At 38.2% G+C, this 21,078-nt stretch overlaps 1 protein-coding gene across 2 annotated transcripts in view; it reads left to right on the top strand.

Annotated features, from left to right (window-relative positions):
- The window catches only part of PLPP1 (phospholipid phosphatase 1), a 118,873-nt gene that overhangs the window by 68,034 nt on the left and 29,761 nt on the right, over nt 1-21,078 (top strand). The window contains exons 2-3 of one of the 2 annotated variants that reach the window (XM_079918330.1): nt 2,908-3,059; nt 8,003-8,283. In XM_079918330.1, the coding sequence (XP_079774456.1) occupies nt 2,908-3,059; nt 8,003-8,283 (433 nt within the window). The remainder of the gene's footprint in view (nt 1-2,907; nt 3,060-8,002; nt 8,284-21,078) is intronic. The other variant, XM_079918329.1, reaches the window with a different exon arrangement.

The raw sequence follows: 21,078 nt of genomic DNA, 5'->3' as shown, positions 1-21,078 counted from the left end.
ATGTGGCCCAGCAGCATACTCCTCTCTGGTCACCAGAGCTTTGTGTTCTATGGGTTCCCTCTATAGGGGCTGCATGGGTCCTTCTTTTGTGGCTGGCTGACAATTGTGGGTGTACCGGTGTACGTTGGTGGCCCTCAGTCCTGTTGGTTGCCAGGCCCTGCCTTGTGTGGAGGCTGCCAACTGCTGGTGGATGGGGTTGGGTGGTGGGTGGGGCTGGGTCATGGCTTGACTGGCTGCATGGCCACCCACCACCCAACCTGGTAGTGGCCTGCAGGTGGTTGGCTGGATTCTGACTTGGTTGGCCAAGGGGCCCAAGGTGTCCTGCAGCTGGTGTTGGCCTGCTGTTGGGCAGGGCCAGGGCCCTGGGTGTCTGGGGTGGTGCCAGACTACTAGTGGGTGGGCCGGGTCTTTACGCAACTTGCTGTGGGGGGCTGTGGTGGTCCTGGGGCTTGGGTTGGCTTGCTGGTGGGCAGAGTCGGGGCCCAGGAGGACCTGGGGCTAGTGCCGGCCCACTGATGGGCAGAACCAGCTCCTGGGGTCTTTGGCTCTGGGGCCTGAAAGTTCTGGAGCTGGTGTTGGCCTTCTGTGGGCAGTGCCTGGGCCCAGAGTTTGTGGCTGCAGGGCCTTGGGGGTTTTGGGGGTGGTGTCTGCCACAGGTGGGTGGGGCTGGGGCCCATCAGATCTCAGGGCTGGTGCCAGACCCCTGGTGTGTGAGGCCGGGACTGGGGCTAGTGCTGGCCCACTGGTGGGTGGGGCTGGGTCAGACGACTAGCTGTGTGTGTGTGTGTGTGTGTGTGTGTGTGTGTGTGTGTGTATGTGAGTGGTTCCCGGGGGTCCCAGTGCTGGTGGTGGCCCACTTGTAGGTGGGTCCGGGTCCTGGGTCCTATGGTGGGTGGTGTCACGTACTGGGATGGCTGGGGGCTCAGGGGGTTCTACAGCAATCAACCTGCTGGTGGGTAGGTCTGTGTTCCTGCCCACCTAGCTGCCTGGCTTGGGGCATCCCAGGGCTGGTGCTGTCTGGTGGGCAGGGCTGGTCTGCCACTGACTGGCTAGAGGGAGGATTCTAAAGTGGCACTTAGCACCAGTGTCCTGGTGGTGGGATGAGCTTCCCAAAAATGGCCGCTGCCAGTGTCGTTGTTCCCAGAGAGAGTTTCAGTTGCCTTCTGCCTCCTGGGAGTCTCTCCAAGATCAGCAAGTGCGTCCTACCCAAGCTCCATTCAAATAACTGCTTCTGCCCTGGGTCTTGAAACATATGAGATTTTGTTTGTGCTCTCTTAAGAGTGGAGTCTTTATTTCCCACAGCCCTCTGGCTCTCCCAGAAGTAAGCCCTACTGGCTTTCAGAGCCAAACGGTCTGGAGGTTCATATTACTTGTGTACACCCCTGGGTTGAGGAGCCTGATGTGGAGCTAGGACCTTTCGCTCCTTGGGGAGAACCTCTGCAATTGTAATTATTCTCCCATTTGTGGGTTGCCTACACTGGGAATATGGGTGATGACGATACTGCATCTTCACCCTTTCTACTTGTCTTGTTGTGGTTTCTTCTTTATAGCTTTAGCTGTAGAAGATCTTTTCTGCTAATCTTCAGGTCACTCTTATGGATAGTTGCTCTGTAAATAATCATGATTTTGCTGTGCCTGTTGAAGGAGGTGAGCTCAGGGTCTTCCTTCTCTGCCATCTTGGCCACTGCTTGCATCATAAAGACTTCTAATGGTTTAACAGCTTGGCTAATTGGTTAACACAAAAAAATAAACTTTGGTTTATGTATTCAGAGTCTAAATGAAAAACAGGAAGGTAAATAAAAAGAACCAGTAATGGGCTTCTCCTTTTCATTTGGCCCTTGTAGATTGAACACATTTGATACTTGTAGTCTATGCATCAGGCAGAGTGGCAGAAGCTTGGTTGTCATTGAGCCTTTAGGGCTTAGCAGAGTTGATGAGAAACTGTAAATGGTCATCAAGACTTGGAGCTTCATGGAAAGAAAACCTGAATATACAGTGAGTATGTTAGCTTAGTGGTTATTATGGTATTACTGCTGGGAGAATGGGTCACTTAGGGAATCATCCATATCTGGAAAAGTCTTGAAGCAGAACTCATGTTGAGGGTTTCTGCTAAACTCTATCTCTTAGAAAGCAGTCCTGGTTAGTATTAATCAGGATGCTGGGTGCAGTGATGAAGTAAAGGAGGACTGAATTCTTAAAGTTCACATTTAGACAAAAGTTTAGACATTTTGAGATGAGGAGATGAGTGTGAGACGTGATCTTTAGGGAAAACATTGATGATGAAAAAAGAGAGAGCTCTTTTAGGTGCTTTTGTGCTTGACTCTGTTGTCCATCTTTTCTTAAGAAGCTTGGTTTAAGTTTAGATTCCTTTTCATAGCAGCTCTAAACTTGCTGTAGACAGTACAGAAATGAGTGGATAAACTTTATTTAGATACTCTGATAGCTTAGCCAGTGACTGTGACCTGACCAAATATGGTAGTAATGTCAAGATAAAATGGGGAATGTCAAAATGCTGTTTGCAACCTCTTGGAAGTAAAGCTCCTGACAAAGTGGTTTGAAAATAGTGTTGAAAACCCTATGATTAAATGACAACAAGAGCATGAGAAGAGATTTTTTTTTCCCCTAAAATCAGTTTAGTGTATTTGGGCAGAAACAAAGGGAAGAAGTTGCTCTTGGTTAAATTGGTTGATAGAGGATTTGGAGGCATTGTTTCCTGTAGAGAAAAGATCTGTACCCTAAACTATAATTTTTCTAACTTCTGTTGCATGTGTTGCTGCATTTCCTTTTTCCATGTGCTCTTATTATTTTTGTGGCAAATGTATTTTTAAACATCTCTGGGATAATTATCACCATTAATTAGTTTTGATATTCCTTTTTAATGATATTTTCATTTATTCCTTTTGCTAGCTGGATTGCCTTTTGCAATTCTTACTTCAAGGCATACCCCTTTCCAACGAGGATTATTCTGTAATGATGAGTCCATCAAGTACCCTTACAAAGAAGACACCATACCTTATCCGTTATTAGGTGGAATAATCATTCCATTCAGTATTATCGTTGTAAGTTAAATCCACTTTTCCAAGTTTATCACTTTTGGGCAATTGGCTTAGTTTTGTGTTAACCTGTTAATGATTGAATGTATAACCCTCTAAAACAATGTGTTTTTTTAACCTTTAATGTTATTTGATCAAAATAATCTCAGCTATTTTAAGTGGGGCCAAAAGAGCAACAATGTATAATCAGAAGAACCTTACTGAACATGTGTAGGTTTTATGCTAATCTTTCTAAGTCACTGTGATTTTTTTTAGAGCTCTAATTTGCTATTGTTTCAGTAATAAGGCAATAGATGACTATTGTATCAGTGTATTTCTAGCATACTTTTTACCTAGGATATTATTTTATAATTTATTGAGACTGTGCATATGAACTGACTTTCTAGTTACTGAGTTCTCGAAAAGTCTTAACAGGTGTTAAGACTTCATTTAACCCATGTTTAGTTTACTTTAAAGAATTTTTAGATAACGGCAGAAATAGAAGAGCCTGAATTCTATATATAATTAGAAGTGAACACGACAAAGAATTTTTACTGGTACTAAAACACTGTAGTAATTATTGTTTTCTAGGATTTCAGGTGGGAATGCTTAGGGAATGTGCTCTGGGGAGAAGATATCAAGTAATTAGACTACATGATTTTTATAATCGCTTGACTCGGATTCTATGACTTTAATTAGTTTTATGCTCCATAACTTGTAACTTTAGAAATAAGATTTGTGTTACAAGCAGAAAATATGGTCTCATCCAGGAGATAGACCAAAAAGATAATAGCATATCTAGCTTGTCTGTTCTGGAGTTTATTAAAAAAAAAACAAATCTTCTTGATTTAGAAATTTAATGTCTTATTGCAGAATGATCACAGCTCCTTGTTAGCACTAAAAGTTAATCAACTCATAATTTGTGGTGTATAATTAATAAAAGAAAACCTCTGCTATACAAATGTTTGTTTTGCAAGACTCTGAGCTCCTTGAAGGTAGAGGTGGTGCCTTGTTCATCTTGGTATCCTCACTGTTGCCATGGACCCTGACATGTCCTAGGTGCTGGAATGAAACTTGAGAGATTTTGCCGTAATGTTGGTGACTCTCCTACAGTATAGTGAAGTTTTAAGAAATCAGTGGTTTGTTTAATCTAGACAGATCTTTACACTGAGTTTTTACTATTAAAAGAAAGCAAGCCAAGCCTATGATCCTTCCATTAAAGAGGGAGTATGAGTATCAGGGTCTTTTTTTTAAAGTATATGTTTCTGGGACTTCCCTAGTGGCGCAGTAGTTAAGAATCCGCCTGCCTGTGCAGGTGACACGGGTTCGAGCCCTGGTCCAGGAAGATCCCACATGCCGCGGAGCAACTAAGCCCGTGCGCCACAACTACTGAACCTGCGCTCTAGAACCCGCGAGCCACAGCTACTGAGCCTGAGTGCCACAACTACTGAAGCCCGTGTGCCTAGAGCCCATGATCTGCAACAAGAGAAGCCACTGCAATGAGAAGCCCACGCACCACAATGAAGAGTAGCCCCCGCTCGCCACAACTAGAGAAAGCTGGTGCACAGCAATGAAGACCCGATGCAGCCTAAATAAATAAATAAATAAATAAAAATAAAGTATGTGTTTCCGAGAGAATAGCTCTTTAAATATAAAAATTTTAGTAGGACTCTTCTGCAAATAGTAGCTGATTTCAGACAAGATTCAAGTACTCAAACACTGCTACAAATGTACTTGTCTTTCAATTCTACTTTTGTTTGTATCTCAGTAAGAAGGATGCTGCATAAGCAAAACTACAGAAATCTGCTACAGACCAGAGGCCTGCAACAGGACAGGGTGCTGTGTAGCCTGCACAGCTAGCGCAGAACGTGACAGACACTCAGTTAGCAAAACTTGTTATTTGTATTTTATTAACTTGGAAGTTTTAATTATTTCACCATCACCTGTGAGAAAGTTATCTTTGTAAAACAGCAAGTAAGTTGAGTGTAGTTTTCCTTAAAAAGAGCAGACTGTTTAAAGGTGCTGTAAAAGTACTTTTTTCATATCAACTGTATCAACAGAGACAAACACTGCTTAGGGCAGTGGTTTTATATACTAATTTAAAATGATTTCAGTTTATTCACTAACTCAGCTTCTTTCAGGCAGCACTTGGTTAGACTTGTATATGTTTAATTTAATTTCTAGAAAGTAAATTATTTCTTTTAAAAAAAAAATCAGGACTGTGATTGGGACTTCATACCAGGCCTTTGATTTGACTTGCAAATGATCCACACATACATGAGTGATTGAGGGAGCCCGATAGAGAATCAGAATTAATATAGTTTCTCAGAAGCCAAGGGAGAATTTCAATAAGGGCAAAATAGTCAGTGATGTTTTATACTACTGAGAAGTTAAGATTTGGGTTGATAAAAATCTGTTTTGACTTTTTTGGAGAGATATTCAGTAGAATAAAGGGAATGGAGGTATTTAGACATATTTAGGAAGGAGTGGAAGTACGCCAATGATTTTAGACTGTTCTTTGGGAAGGTGGGTCCTGAGTGGAAGACACATAACTGTAGTGACAGTGTAGAGATGTATAAAATTATCTTGGTTGGTGGAGATATAAAGAAGATGGTGAGAAAATACTCTGGTACATAGGTTTTAAATGGTTGAATCACGCTGATTTAGATAATTATTAGCTTTGATCTTCAAAGTATTCTGTTTTACTCCCCAAACATCATCTTTAGTTCTTTAATAATTTATCTTGTCTTTATTTGGAGTAGTAAATAATGCGTGACCAGTAATCTCAGCTCTAAGATTAGGGCACAGTTAATTTAAGCGTGGACTTCACCAGAGGCTGAGTTGGTATAAATGGCTCAAAGGGCAAGATAAGGTATTAAAATGAAATGAAAATGTGTCTTGCATGTGTAGTGCAATGCACAGACACATCCCTGCATTTAATTTAGAAGAATTAATTTAGGACATCTCTACTGTCTATTTTTTATATAATAAAAAAATGATGTAAGTCGACCTAGCATTTGTTGGCTTTAGAACCCCTCACACCCTTTCCCAGAATTAAGGGCTAAGTTTCAGCATATACCACTTCTGTAGACCAACTTTTAATCTGTGCCCAGTGCTCTGAATGTTCCTAGTGAACATATTTTTGATCATCAGTGGCAGGAACCAGGGTTTGGGTGGCCCTAAACAATGATCATTAAGACTAGGAAGACTCACAGAGACCAGTACTTGTTTTTGGAAAGTAGTTGAGTGCTTACACAAGAAGAGCTGATAGCTGAGAAGTGGAAGTTTTGACTGCTCAAATTGTGGTTGACTAATATATTTGGTATATATTTCAAATTATCAAAGATCAACTCCATAACAAAACATTAGAGATATCCTTTCTTGCTGCTAATCTATCAAGGCAGTTGCTGGAACACCTTAACAGCCTGAGGAGACTGTAATATACTTTAATTCAAGGCCTCTAGGGCAATCGCCGGGGAGAACCCTAAGCACAGTTGGGGAGGTATGGTATCCCCAGAAGTGCGTGTGGTTTTCCTCTCCTGTGAGGCCTGTTCTCAGCAAAGGTTTGATTAAGTCATTCACATTAAGGATTATAATGAGGAATATATTTCTGTGGGGTTTAACATGCTTAAATTAAGGGTGTTTACCTTTTCCCCAAGAGGCGAATTGAAATTTACTGACCACCAGCTCTGTTTTAGGTCACTATGGTGGTACTAGCTTTCTGTTGAACTAAAAATTCATTCTTGCTTTTGTAGAGTTCATAGTCTAGTTGTCAAAGTTATGACATTCTAATTATGGAATTCTAGGAGCCTTTGAGCCAGATGAGGAAAAAATTTTTGATATCAGGTTCTTGAAATCCCTTTCAGGAGGCAACCATTTATTTCATCTGTGGTAAGGCTCACCCTGAAGATAATTAGTCGTCACTAATAGAAATGTTTGAATGCTTTGTAAAATTGTTTATGTAAATTTAAGACGAAGCAGTGAAACTCTTAAGTGAAACTTTGTGATTTATATCCACCCCCAACATAAATTAGCAAGCAGAATTTTTTTTAAGTGTTTATTTTGGTCTCAGGTAGCTAGAGTGTGGTTTATTTTATCAGCAATTTAAATTTTTTGTAATGTTGCCATTCAGTATTTTTTCAAATTTCTCAGGATATTGGCCTGTGAACTTGGGACGTATTTGAAAACCTTTTTATGCCTTTAATTACACTGGTGCGTGCTCACACACACACTCTAATAGAATCTGGGAAGTCTCTGACTCCCATTTTACAAAAGTCAGTGAAAATTAAAAGAGGAAGGAATCACTTGAAATGTTGTGTTGGAGAAGGAGAGCATCAAGTGTGTGTTTGGTCTTTTAATGAGACTTGTTAAGGAATCCAGCCCTAAATGTCTCCGGGAGAGGCAGGACTGGGAGGCCTTGACAGCTGATCTCTGCCCTCTGTACCCTTTGGCCTCTGTGTTTGATCCCTGCTTTTATTATATTGGCTTTTTCCTCTCTGTGGGACTGTTTTACCCTTTTTAACATGATGAATATTTTTGATTCAAAGGAATGTTTGATGCAAATGCAGACTCTGTCAGATAAAAGTACTTATGTAAGGGATATTCTAATTGGGAAGTTTGTATTCTTTGAAAAACCATGTTTTTTATCCTCCATGATACATCATTGTCTACTTATTAAGGCTTAGTTTATTTGAATACAAGTAAAGAAATAAGGTTTTATTGTTTCAAGGTAGACTTTGAAATTATTTTGGCTTTGCCATTGCTCTGTAAGCAAAGTATCAATTGCTCTGACACCTTTTTTTGTGGTCTAGAATTAGATATCCTGTTCTCCATTTGAAAAGGAAAAAAGGGGGAGGTATTTTTAAAACAAATATTTTATTGTGATTTACCATTTTCTTTTCTATTTTTTACTTTGTTTAAAGTGCCTGGTTGCTGCTTTAACATTATTTTTCTGTTTTTTTTTTTTTCAGATGATTGTTGGAGAAACCCTATCTGTTTACTTTAACCTCTTGCACTCGAATTCCTTTATCAGGAATAACTACATAGCCACTATTTACAAAGCCATTGGAACATTTTTATTTGGTGCAGCTGCTAGTCAGTCCCTGACTGATATTGCCAAGTATTCGATAGGCAGACTGCGGCCTCACTTCTTGGATGTTTGTGACCCAGACTGGTCAAAAATCAACTGCAGTGATGGCTACATTGAAAACTACATATGTCGAGGGAATGCACAAAAAGTGAAGGAGGGCAGGTGCGTGTTAAATTTTTAATGCTTGTTTTATCTTGTATATTCTTGGAATAGAAGGTTTCAGTGATTGGAAGATGAGTCATCCACTAATTCAGAGAGAAGCTAGTGTAATCACCAGGAGGTGAACTGAGATCATGTTTGATCTATTTTCTCTACTTACTGTTTTTTCCTGTTTTATCCCTATACTCCATTTAAGAGCATTTTAATGCAACTCTTTTCATCTTCAGTGTATAATAATATAAAATGAACCTTTTAGATCATACAGACCAGGGTCAGCAAACGTTTTCTTAAGGTGCCAGATAATAAATATTTTAGGCTTTGTGGACCGTATGTTGACTAGTATCCAACTCTGCCTTTGTAGCAGGAAAAAGCAGTCACAGACAGTCCTTGAACAAGTGTGTGTAGCTGTGTCCCAGTGAAACTTTATTTATTACATAAACAGTGGCTGCCCTGTGGGTTATAGTTTGCTTACTTCTGATCTAGTCCAACCAGGTATGAAGCTCTGCTAGATCTCTTAGTATTCCTGGAGTATTTTTTTGTAAGGTAACTTCATTCATATTTTGATAGCTCTAGGTCCTCAGGTTGCTTTCTTATAACACACTTGTTGGGCTACTTTCTACATCAGGAGCACTGTTAGACATGAATGAAAGAGAATGTTTGGAACCCAGAAGGTCTAATGCCTTTAATTTATAGATGAGCAGACAGAGGGCCAATAACATTAAATAAAGCCACTAATTAGTAGCAGAGCCAATTCCTCATCCCAAGTCTCAGAATTGTCAATCTTTTCTATATGTTTGACCTTCTTGTATTTTAAGATAGCTGTTACCATTTTCCTTTATTTATTCATCCAACAAATACTTTCTCTCAGAAAAACATCCTCTGATTTTTTTTTTTTTTAATATATGATTCCCAGACACTTTATTATCCTTGTTAGTTCTTTTGTAAGTCACGGAGGCCTGCTAGTACCCATCGGTATTTGCATTTAGTGGGGATGAAAAACACCTTATTTAAGAATATGCATTATGCTATGTGTTTGGCATTCAGCAGTGAACAAGACAGCTCTGGTTTCTATCTTCATGGAGCTTAGTCTAGCAGGGAAGACTTACATTAAACAATGTTGACAATGGAATAGAATCTCCCTGTTGATAACAAGGCCAAAGAATAGACAGGCTGTTGAATGGCAAGCTCTGAGGTGATGATATGAGGACTGATATGGGTGTAAAGTCTTAATGAAGGGGGGAAAGTGACTTAAGTGCTAACTGGTTGAGAAGTAGATAGTGGAAGGTGGTATTGTTGATTTGAGCATAGGTAAGCAAGCATTTTTTATAAGAGGGAAAGAATGGTCCAGAAATGGCTTTGAGGAGTGATGAAGATAATCAAGACCAACACTGGACTCTTAAGGTGTGGGATGTAGATATCTCATTCTCTGCTTTGATAGTAATACAGGGCCAAGCAGTGTCCTAGGGAAAGGCTCTTTAGTTTAATAACTAGGAGATGTGAAGTTTCAGTGAAGAGTTTGAAGACACAGGGAAATACAGAGGATTTTAACCATAGAATTGGAATTCCAGAATGTACAGTGGAGGAGTTGGGTTGGAAGGGATAATTAGTGGCTTGGCTGGAGAAGAGAAAGCTTATTTTGATAGAGATTGCTTCTAATTTGTTGATCAGTTTGTGAAGAACTGCCATTTTGATATTAAGTCCTCTAATCCATGAGTATGGTATATCTTTCCATTTATTTGATGTTCTTTAGTTTCTCTTAGCAATAGTTTTTAGATTTTGGTGTCCATGTCGTGCACACATTTTGTTAAATATATCACTGAGTTTTTAATATTTCTTTTTTTTTTTTTTTTGCTGTACGCGGGGCCTCTCACTGTTGTGGCCTCTCCCATTGCGGAGCACAGGCTCCGGACGCGCAGGCTCAGCGCCCATGGCTCACGGGCCCAGCCGCTCTGCGGCATGTGGGATCTTCCTGGACTGGAGCATGAACCCGTGTCCCCTGCATCGGCAGGTGGACTCTCAACCACTGTGCCACCAGGGAAACCCTTTAATATTTCTTGATGCTATTACGAAAGGGTTTTTAAAAAATTTTTAAATTGATTTCTAGTTGTTATGTTTAGAAATAAACCAAACAAACAAAAAGTTGGTTTTTTTATATGGTTTTATTTGGCCTTTTATCCTATAACCTTGTTAATGTAACTTATTAGTTGGAGTAACTTCTTTTATAGGTTCTTCAAGATTTTCTCTGTTCCTCTTCATACTGTCTGTGAATAAAGAGAGTTATACTTCTTTTTTTCCCTTCTATATTGCCTTTTATTTCTTTTCCTTGCTGTATTATACTGGCTAAGACTGCTAATACAATGTTGAAAGAAGTGGGGAGAGCAGATAATGCTTGTCTTATTCCTGACCTTAGGTAGAAAGCATTCAGTGTTTCACCATTAAATATATTACCTATGTGTTTTCTGTAGATGTCCTTTATTAGATTTTTGTCGAAAGTGTGTGGTTTGTCAGATGCTTTTTCTATGGCTGTTGAGAAGGTCATATTGTTTTCCTTCTTTATTCTCTCAATACAATGTATGCCTTTAATTTTGGAATATTAAAGCAACTTTTCATTCCTGGGAATAAACTCCACTTGGTCATGGTATATAAAATCTTTTTATATTAAGTGGATTCAATTTGCTAATGTTTTGTTAATGATTTTTTCTTCTGTGTTCATGAGTGTTATTTGTCTATAGTTTTCTTTTAAAGTTGTTGCCTAGATTTGGTATCAGTGTTTGGTATTAAGGTTTGATAGAATTTGCCAGTAAATACATTTAGACTTGGAGTTTTCTTTGTAGGAATGTTTTTTTAAAAAATGGATGTAGGATTATCAGGTTATTCCTTTCTTTTTTTTTTAAATTTATTTATTTGGTTTTGGCTGCATTGGGTGTTTGTTGCTGTGCGCAGGCTTTCTCTAGTTGCGGTGAGTGGGGGCTGCTGTTCACTGTGGTGCACGGGCTTCTCATTGTGTTGGCTTCTCTTGTTGCAGAGCACAGCTCTAGGCACACAGGCTTCAGTAGTTGTGGCACGTGGACTCAGTAGTTGTGGCTCACAAGCTCTAGAGCGCAGGCTCAGTTGTGGCGCACGGGCTTAGTTGCTCTGCGGTATGTGGGATCTTCCCAGACCAGGGCTTGAACCCATATCCCCTGCATTGGCAGGCGGATTCTTAACCACTGCGCCACCAGGGAAGTCCTGGTTATCTCTTTCTTATATGAGCGTTTGTCATTTGCCTTTTAAGGATTTGTCTATTTATCTAAATTATCAAATTTATTGACATCAAGTTGTTCACAGTGTCTCCTTACTGTCCTTTTATTGTTTGTAAGAAGTGTAGAGCAAGCCCCTCTTACATTCCTGCCATTGATAATTTGTGTCTTAATCTCTTTTTTCTGGAGTGGTCTGGCACGAAGCTTTCAATTTTATTAATCTTTTTATTAGTTTCATTGGTTTCTTTTGGGGTCATTGACTTTATTGTTTTTCTATATTCAATTTCCTTTATTTCTGCTATTTTATTTACTTCTGCATGCTTTCAGTTTTATTAGCTCTCTTTTGTAGTTTCATAAGGTAGAAACCTAGATCATTAGCTATGTCACAAATTTTGATATATTGTATCTTCATTTTCATTTAAAAATATTTTCTAATTTCCCTTGTGTTTTCCTCTTTGATCAATGGGTTATTTATCTTTCTGTAATTTATTTGTGGTTAAATTACATTGTAATCATAGAACATACTTTGTATGATTAGAATGCTTTTAAATTTATTGAGGTTCATTTCATTGCCCAGCATATGATCTGTCCTTGAGAATATACCATGTGCATTTGAAGAGAACGTGTATTCTGCTGTTTTGGGGGTGGAATGTTCTATAGATGTAAATTTGGTCAAGTTGATTGATAGTGTTATTCAAATAATCTATATCTGTATGAATTTTCTACAGAGATGTTTTGTCAGTTATTCTTAGGAGTTTGAAATCTCTATAACTGTTGATTGTTTTTGTTCTTTCCTTTCTGTTAGCTTTTGTTTCATTTATTTTGTGATTCTGCTCTTTGTTGTATAACATTTCTAAATGTTCTTTTTTCCAGCTGTAGGTACCCTTTTCTGTATGAACTCTCTTTTTTTTGAATTTTATTTATTTTTTTATACAGCAGGTTCTTATTAGTTATCCATTTTATACATATTAGTATATATATGAACTGTCTCTCTTTGTTTCTAGAAATATCCTTTACCTTAAGTCTGTTTTGTCTGATAATAATATATAGCCACTCTCGTACTCTCATGTTTTATTGCATGGATAGTATATATTTTCCATAAGTAAAACTTTTAGTTCATTTGAATCTTGGAATATAAAGTGCGTTTGTTGGATATTTAAAGTATGTAGGTCAGGTCTTGTTTATACTTTTTAATCTAGTGTAAAAAATCCCTGCTTTTTGATTAGAGTGTTTAATTAATTCACATTTAATGTAATTATCCATTGTGGATTTAGGTCTGCCATTTTGCTCTGTGTTTTCTATTTGTCTCATCTTGCTGTCTTTTTTTTTAAATTGAGGAATAATTGACATGTAATGTATTTTAACATATTAGTTTCAGGTGTAATTTCTTTTTTTTCATCTCTTGATTTCTATTCTTCTTATACTGCTTTCCTTTGTATTACACAAATATTTTTTAGTGTAAATTTTAAGTATTCTGACATTTAGTCTAAGTTTTTGGTTATTTTTTGGTGTTTCTGTAGTGATTACATCTTTTTGTCATAATTTACATCAAGTTAAAGCTTTTTAAAATTTTTTTTAAATTTTATTTTTTTATACAGCAGGTTCTTATTAGTCATCAGTTTTATACACATCAGTGTATACATGTCAATCCCAATCGCCCAATTCAGCACACCACCATCCCCACTCCCCCGCGGCTTACCCCCCTTGGTGTCCACACGCTTGAGAATGTCCATATGTTCTCTACATCTGTGTCTCAACTTCTGCCCTGCACACCGGTTCATCTGTACCATTTTTCTAGGTTCCACATAAATGCGTTAATATACGATATTTGTTTTTCTCTTTCTGCCTTACTTCACTCTGTATGACAGTCTCTAGATCCATCCACATCTCAACAAATGACTCAATTTCGTTCCTTTTTATGGCTGAGTAATGTTCCATTGTATACATGTACCACAACTTCTTTATCCATTCGTCTGTCGATGGGCATTTAGGTTGCTTCCATGACCTGGCTATTGTAAATAGTGCTGCAATGAACATTGGGGTGCATGTGTCTTTCTGAATTATGGTCTTCTCTGGGTACATGCCCAATAGTGGAATTGCTGGATCATATGGTAATTCTATTTTTAGTTTTTTAAGGAACCTCCATAGTGTTCTCCATAGTGGCTGTATCAATTTACATTCCCACCAACAGTGTAAGAGGGTTCCCTTTTCTCCACACCCTCTCCAGCATTTGTTGTTTGTAGGTTTTCTGATGATGCCCATTCTAACTGGTGTGAGGTGATACCTCATTATAGTCTTGATTTGCATTTCTCTAATAATTAGTGATGTTGAGCAGCTTTTCATGTGCTTCTTGGCCATCTGTATCTCTTCTTTGGAGAAATGTCTATTTAGGTCTTCTCCCCATTTTTGGATTGGGTTGTTTATTTCTTTAATATTGAGCTGCATGACCTGTTCATATATTTTGCAGATTAATCTTTTGTCTGTTGATTTGTTTGCAAATATTTTCTCCCATTCTGAGGGTTGTCTTTTCGTCTTGTTTACAGTTTCCTTTGCTGTGCAAAAGCTTTTAACTTTCATTAGGTCCCATTTGTTTATTTTTGTTTTTATTTCCATTACTCTAGGAGGTGGATCAAAAAAGATCTTGCTGTGATTTATGTCAAAGAGTGTTCTTCCTATGTTTTCCTCTAAGAGTTTTATAGTGTCTGGTCTTACATTTAGGTCCCGAATCCATTTTGAGTTTATTTTTGTGTATAGTGTTAGAGAATGTTCTAATTTCATTCTTTTACATGTAGCTGTCCAGTTTTCCCAGCACCACTTATTGAAGAGACTGTCTTTTCTCCATTGTATATCCTTGCCTCCTTTGTCATATAGATTAGTTGACCATAGGTGCGTGGGTTGATCTCTGGGCTGTCTATTTTCTTCCGTTGATCTATCTTTCTGTTTTTGTGCCACTACCATATTGTCCTGACTACTGTAGCTTTATAGTATAGTCTCAAGTCAGGGAGTCTAATTCCTCCAGCTCCGTTTTTTTTCCCTCAAGACTGCTTTGGCTGTTCAGGGTCTTTTATGTCTCCATACAAATTTTAAGATTTTTTGTTCTAGTTCCCTAAAAAATGCCATTGGTTATTTGATAGGGATAGCATTGAATCTGTAGATTGCTTTGGGTGGTATAGTCATTTTCACAATTTTGATTCTTCTAATACAGGAACATGGTATATATCTCCATCTGTTGGTATCATCTTTAATTTCTTTCATCAGTGTCTTATAGTTTTCTGCATACAGTTCTTTTGTCTCCCTAGGTAGGTTTATCCCTAGGTGTTTTATTCTTTTTGTTGCAATGGTAAATGGGAGTGTTTCCTTAATTTCTCTTTCAGATTTTTCATCATTAGTATATAGGCATGCAAGAGATTTCTGTGCATTAATTTTGTATCCTGCAACTTTACCAAATTCATTGATTAGTAGTTTTTTTGGTGGCATCTTTAGGATTCTCTATGTATAGTATCATGTCATCTGCAAACAGTGACAGTTTTACTTCTTCTTTTCCAATTTGTATTCCTTTTATTTCCTTTTGTTATCTGATTGCCATGGCTAGGACTTCCAAAACTATGTTGAATAATAGTGGTGAGAGTGGACATCCTTGTCTTGTTCCTGATCTTAGAGGAAATGCTTTCAGTTTTTCTCCATGGAGAATGATGTTTGCTGTGGGTTTGTCGAATATGGCCTTTATTATGTTGAGGTAGGTTCCCTCTTTGCCCACTTCTGGAGAGTTTTTATCATAAATGGGTGTTGAACTTTGTCAAAAGCTTTTTCTGCATGTATTGAGATGATCATATGGTTTTTATTCTTCAGTTTGTTAATATGGTGTATCACATTGATTGATTTGCATATATTGAAGAATCCTTGCATCCCTGGGATAAATCCCACTTGATCATGGTGTGTGCTCCTTTTAATGTGCTGTTGGATTCTGTTTGCTAGTATTTTGTTCAGGATTTTTGCATCTATATTCATCAGTGATATTGTCCTGTAATTTTCTTTTTTTGTAGTATCTTTGGTTTTGTATCAGGGTGATGTGGCCTCAAGAATGAGTTTGGGAATGTTCCTTCTCTGCAAATTTTTGCAAGAGTTTGAGAAGGATGGGTGTTAGCTCTTCTCTGAATGTTTGATAGAATTCACCTGTGAAGCCATCTGGTCCTGGACTTTTGTTTGTTGGAAGATTTTTTTTTTTTTAACATCTTTATTGGGGTATAATTGCTTTACAATGGTGTGTTAGTTTCTGCTTTATAACAAAGTGAATCAGTTATACATATACATATGTTCCCATATGTCTCCCTCTTGCGTCTCCCTCCCTCCCACCCTCCCTATCCCACCCCTCCAGGCTGTCACAAAGCACCGAGCCAATATCCCTGTGCCATGTGGCTGCTTCCCACTAGCTATCTACCTTACTACGTTTGTTAGTGTGTATATGTCCGTGACTCTCTCTCGCCCTGTCACAGCTCACCCTTCCCCCTCCCCATAACCTCAAGTCCGTTCTCTAGTAGGTCTGCGTCTTTATTCCTGCCTTACCCCTAGGTTCTTCATGACATTTTTTTTTCTTAAATTCCATATATATGTGTTAGCATACGGTATTTGTCTTTTTCTTTCTGACTTACTTCACTGTGTATGACAGACTCTAGGTCTATCCACCTCATTACAAATAGCTCAATTTCGTTTCTTTTTATGGCTGAGTAATATTCCATTGTATATATGTGCCACATCTTCTTTATCCATTCATCCGATGATGGGCACTTAGGTTGTTTCCATCTCCGGGCTATTGTAAATAGAGCTGCAATGAACATTTTGGTACATGACTCTTTTTGAATTTCGGTTTTCTCAGGGTATATGCCCAGTAGTGGGATTGCTGGGTCATATGGTAGTTCTATTTGTAGTTTTTTAAGGAACCTCCATACTGTTCTCCATAGTGGCTGAACCAATTCACATTCCCACCAGCAGTGCAAGAGGGTTCCCTTTTCTCCACACCCTCTCCAGCATTTATTATTTCTAGAGTTTTTGATGATGGCCATTCTGACTGGTGTGAGGTGATATCTCATTGTAGTTTTGATTTGCATTTCTCTAATGATTAATGATGTTGAGCATTCTTTCATGTGTTTGTTGCCAGTCTGTATATCTTCTTTGGAGAAATGTCTATTTAGGTCTTCTGCCCATTTTTGGATTGGGTTGTTTGTTTTTTTGTTATTGAGCTGCATGAGCTGCTTGTAAATTTTGGAGATTAATCCTTTGTCAGTTGCTTCATTTGCAAATATTTTCTCCCATTCTGAGGGTTGTCTTTTGGTCTTGTTTATGTTTTCCTTTGCTGTGCAAAAGCTTTGAAGTTTCATTAGGTCCCATTTGTTTATTTTTGTTTTTATTTCCATTTCTCTAGGAGGTGGGTCAGAAAGGATCTTGCTGTGATTTATGTCCTAGAGTGTTCTGCCTATGTTTTCCTCTAAGAGTTTGATAGTTTCTCACCTTACATTTAGGTTTTTAATCCATTTTGAGCTTATTTTTGTGTATGGTGTTAGGGAGTGATCTAATCTCATACTTTTACATGTACCTGTCCAGTTTTCCCAGCACCAGTTTTTGAAGAGACTGTCTTTTCTCCATTGTATATCCTTGCCTCCTTTGTCATATAGATTAGTTGACCATATGTGCGTGGGTTTGTCTCTGGGCTTTCTATCCTGTTCCGTTGATCTTTCTGTTTTTGTGCCAGTACCATACTGTCTTGATTACTGTAGCTTTGTAGTGTAGTCTGAAGTCAGGGAGCCTGAATCCTCCAGCTCCTTTTTTCGTTCTCAAGATTGCTTTGACTATTCGGGGTCTTTTGTGTTTCCATACAAACTGCGAAATTTTTTGTTCTAGTTCTGTGAAAAATGCCAGTGGTAGTTTGATAGGGATTGCATTGAATCTATAGATTGCTTTGGGTAGTAGAGTCATTTTCACAATGTTGATTCTTCCAATCCAAGAACATGGTATATCTCTCCATCTATTTGTATCATCTTTAATTTCTTTCATCAGTTTCTTATAATTTTCTGCATACAGGTCTTTTGTCTCCTTAGGTAGGTTTATTCCTAGATATTTTATTCTTTTTGTTGCAATGGTAAATGGGAGTGTTTTCTGGTTTTCACATTCAGATTTTTCATCATTAGTATATAGGAACTCCAGAGATTTCTGTGCATTAATTTTCTATCCTGCCACTTCACCAAATTCATTGATTAGCTCTAGTAGTTTTCTGGTAGCGTCTTTAGGATTCTCTATGTATAGGATCATGTCATCTGCAAACAGTGACAGCTTTACTTCTTCTTTTCCGTTTTGGATTCCTTTTATTTCCTTTTCTTCTCTGATTGCTGTGGCTAAAACTTCCAAAACGATGTTTAATAAGAGTGGTGAGAGTGGGCAACCTTGTCTTGTTCCTGATCTTAGTGGAAATGGTTTCAGTTTTTCACCATTGAGGAGGATATTGGCTGTGGGTTTGTAATATATGGCTTTTATTATGTTGAGGAAAGTTCGCACTGTGCCTACTTTCTACAGGGTTTTAATCGTAAATGGGTGTTGAATTTTGTCGAAAGCTTTCTCTGCATCTATTGAGATGATCATATGGTTTTTCTCCTTCAATTTGTACATATGGTGTATCATGTTGATTGATTTGCGTATATTGAAGAATCCTTGCATTCCTGGAATAAACCCCACTTGATCATGGCGTATGATCCTTTTAATGTGCTGTTGGATTCTGTTTGCTAGTATTTTGTTGAGGATTTTTGTCTCTATGTTCATCAGTGATATTGGCCTGTAGTTTTCTTTCTTTGTGATATCCTTGTCTGGTTTTGGTATCCGGGTGATGGTGGCCTCGTAGAATGAGTTTGGGAGTGTTCTTTCGTCTGCTATATTTTGGAAGAGTTTGAGAAGGATAGGTGTTAGTTCTTCTCTAAATGTTTGATAGAATTCGCCTGTGAAGTCATCTGGTCCCGGGCTTTTGTTTGTTGGAAGATTTTTAATCACAGTTTCAATTTCAGTGCTTGTGATTGGTGTGTTCATATTTTCTGTTTCTTCCTGATTCAGTCTTGGCAGGTTGTGCATTTCTAAGAATTTGTCCAATTCTTCCAGGTTGTCCATTTTATTGGCATAGAGTTGCTTGTAGTAATCTCTCATGATCCTTTGTACTTATGCAGTGTCCGTTGTTACTTCTCCTGTTTATTTCTAATTCTATTGATTTGAGTCTTCTCCCTCTTTTTCTTGATGAGTCTGGCTAATGGTTTATCCATTTTGTTTATCTTCTCAAAGAACCAGCTTTTAGTTTTATTGATCTTTGCTATCGTTTCCTTCATTTCTTTTTCATTTATTTCTGATCTGATCTTTATGATTTCTTTCCTTCTGCTAACTTTGGGGTTTTTTTGTTCTTTCTCTAATTGCTTTAGGTGCAAGGTTAGGTTGTTTATTCGAGATGTTTCCTTTTCTTAAGGTAGGATTGTATTGCTATAAACTTCCCTCTTAGAACTGCTTTTGCTGCATCCCATAGATTTTGGGTTCTCGTGTCTCCATTGTTATTTGTTTCTAGGTGTTTTTTGATTCCTCTTTGATTTCTTCAGTGATCACTTCGTTATTAAGTAGTGTATTGTTTAGCCTCCATGTGTTTGTATTTTTTCAGATCTTTTCCTGTAATTGATATCTAGTCTCATAGCATTGTGGTCGGAAAAGATAGTTGATACAATTTCAATTTTCTTAAATTTACCAAGGCTTGATTTGTGACCCAAGATATGATCTATCCTGGAGAATGTTCCATGAGCACTTGAGAAAAATGTGTAGTCTGTTGTTTTTGGATGGAGTGTCCTATAAATATCAATTAAGTCCATCTTGTTTAATGTATCATTTAAAGCTTGTGTTTCCTTATTTATTTTCATTTTGGATGATCTGTCCATTGGTGAAAGTGGGGTGTTAAAGTCTCCTACTATGAATGTGTTACTGTCGATTTCCCCTTTTATGGCTGTTAGTATTTGCCTTATGTATTGAGGTGCTCCTATGTTGGGTGCATAAATATTTACAATTGTTATATCTTCTTCTTGGATCGATCCCTTTATCATTATGTAGTGTCCTTCTTTGTCTCTTGTAATAGTCTTTGTTTTAAAGTCTATTTTGTCTGTTATGAGAATTGCTACTCCAGCTTTCTTTTGATTTCCATTTGCATGGAATACCTTTTTCCATCCCCTCACTTGCAGTCTGTATGTGTCCCTAAGTCTGAAGTGGGTCTCTTGTAGACAGTATGTATATGGGTCTTGTTTTTGTATCCATTCAGCAAGCCTGTGTCTTTTGGTTGGAAAATTTAACCCATTCACGTTTAGGGTAATTATCCATATGTATGTTCCTATGACCATTTTCTTAATGTTTTGAGTTTGTTTTCGTAGTTCCTTTTCTTCTCTTGTGTTTCCCACTTAGAGAAGTTCCTTTAGCATTTGTTGTAGAGCTGGTTTGGTGGTGCTGAATTCTCTTAGCTTTTGCTTGTCTGTAAAGCTTTGGATTTCTCCATCGAATCTGAATGAGATCCTTGCCTGGTAGAGTAATCTTGGTTGTAATTTCTTCCCTTTCATCACTTTAAGTATATCATGCCACTCCCTCTGGCTTGTAGACTTTCTGCTGAGAAATCAGCTGTTAGTCTTGTGGGAGTTCCCTTGTATATTATTTGTCATTTTTCCCTTGCTGCTTTTAATAATGTTTCGTCTTTAATTTTTGCCTATTTGATTACTATGTGTCTCGGCGTGTTTCTCCTTGGGTTTTACTGTATGGGACTCTCTGCGCCTCCTGGACCTGGGTGGCTATTTCCTTTCCCATGTTTGGGAAGTTTTCGACTATAATCTCTTCACATATTTTCTCTGGTCCTTTCTCTCTCTCTTCTCCTTCTGGGTCCCCTATAATGCGAATTTTGTTGTGTTTAATGTTGTCCCAGAAGTCTGTTAGGCTGCCTTCATTTCTTTTCACTCTTTTTTCTTTATTCTGTTCCGCAGCAGTGAATTCCACCATTCTGTCTTCCAGGTCACTTATCAGTTCTTCTGCCTCAGTTATTTTGCTATTGATTCCTTCTAGTGTAGTTTTCATTTCAGTTATTGTATTGTTCATCTCTGTTTATTTGTTCTTTAATTCTTCTAGGTCTTTGTTGAACATTTCTTGCATCTTCTCAATCTTTGCCTCCATTCTTTTTCCGAGGTCCCGGATCATCTTTGCTATCATTATTCTGAATTCTTTTTCTGGAAGGTTGCTTACCTCCACTTCATTTAGTTGTTTTTCTGGGGTTTTATTTTGTTCCTTCATCTGGTACATAGCCCTCTGCCTTTTCATCTTGTCTGTCTTTCTGTGAATGTGGTTTTTGTTCCACAGGCTGCAGGATTGTAGTTCTTCTTGCTTCTGCTGTGTGCCCTGTGGTGGAGGAGGCTATCTAAGAGGCTTGTGCAAGTTTCCTGATGGGAGGGACTGGTGCTGGGTAGATCTGACTGTTGCTCTGGTGGGCAGAGCTCAGTAAAACTTTAATCTGCTTGAC

The sequence above is a fragment of the Stenella coeruleoalba genome (genome assembly GCF_951394435.1).
Source record: "Stenella coeruleoalba genome assembly, chromosome: 3".
Lineage (NCBI taxonomy): Eukaryota > Metazoa > Chordata > Mammalia > Artiodactyla > Delphinidae > Stenella > Stenella coeruleoalba.
Note: the sequence above shows the minus strand (reverse complement) of the source record. Positions and strands in the feature narration are given on the sequence as shown.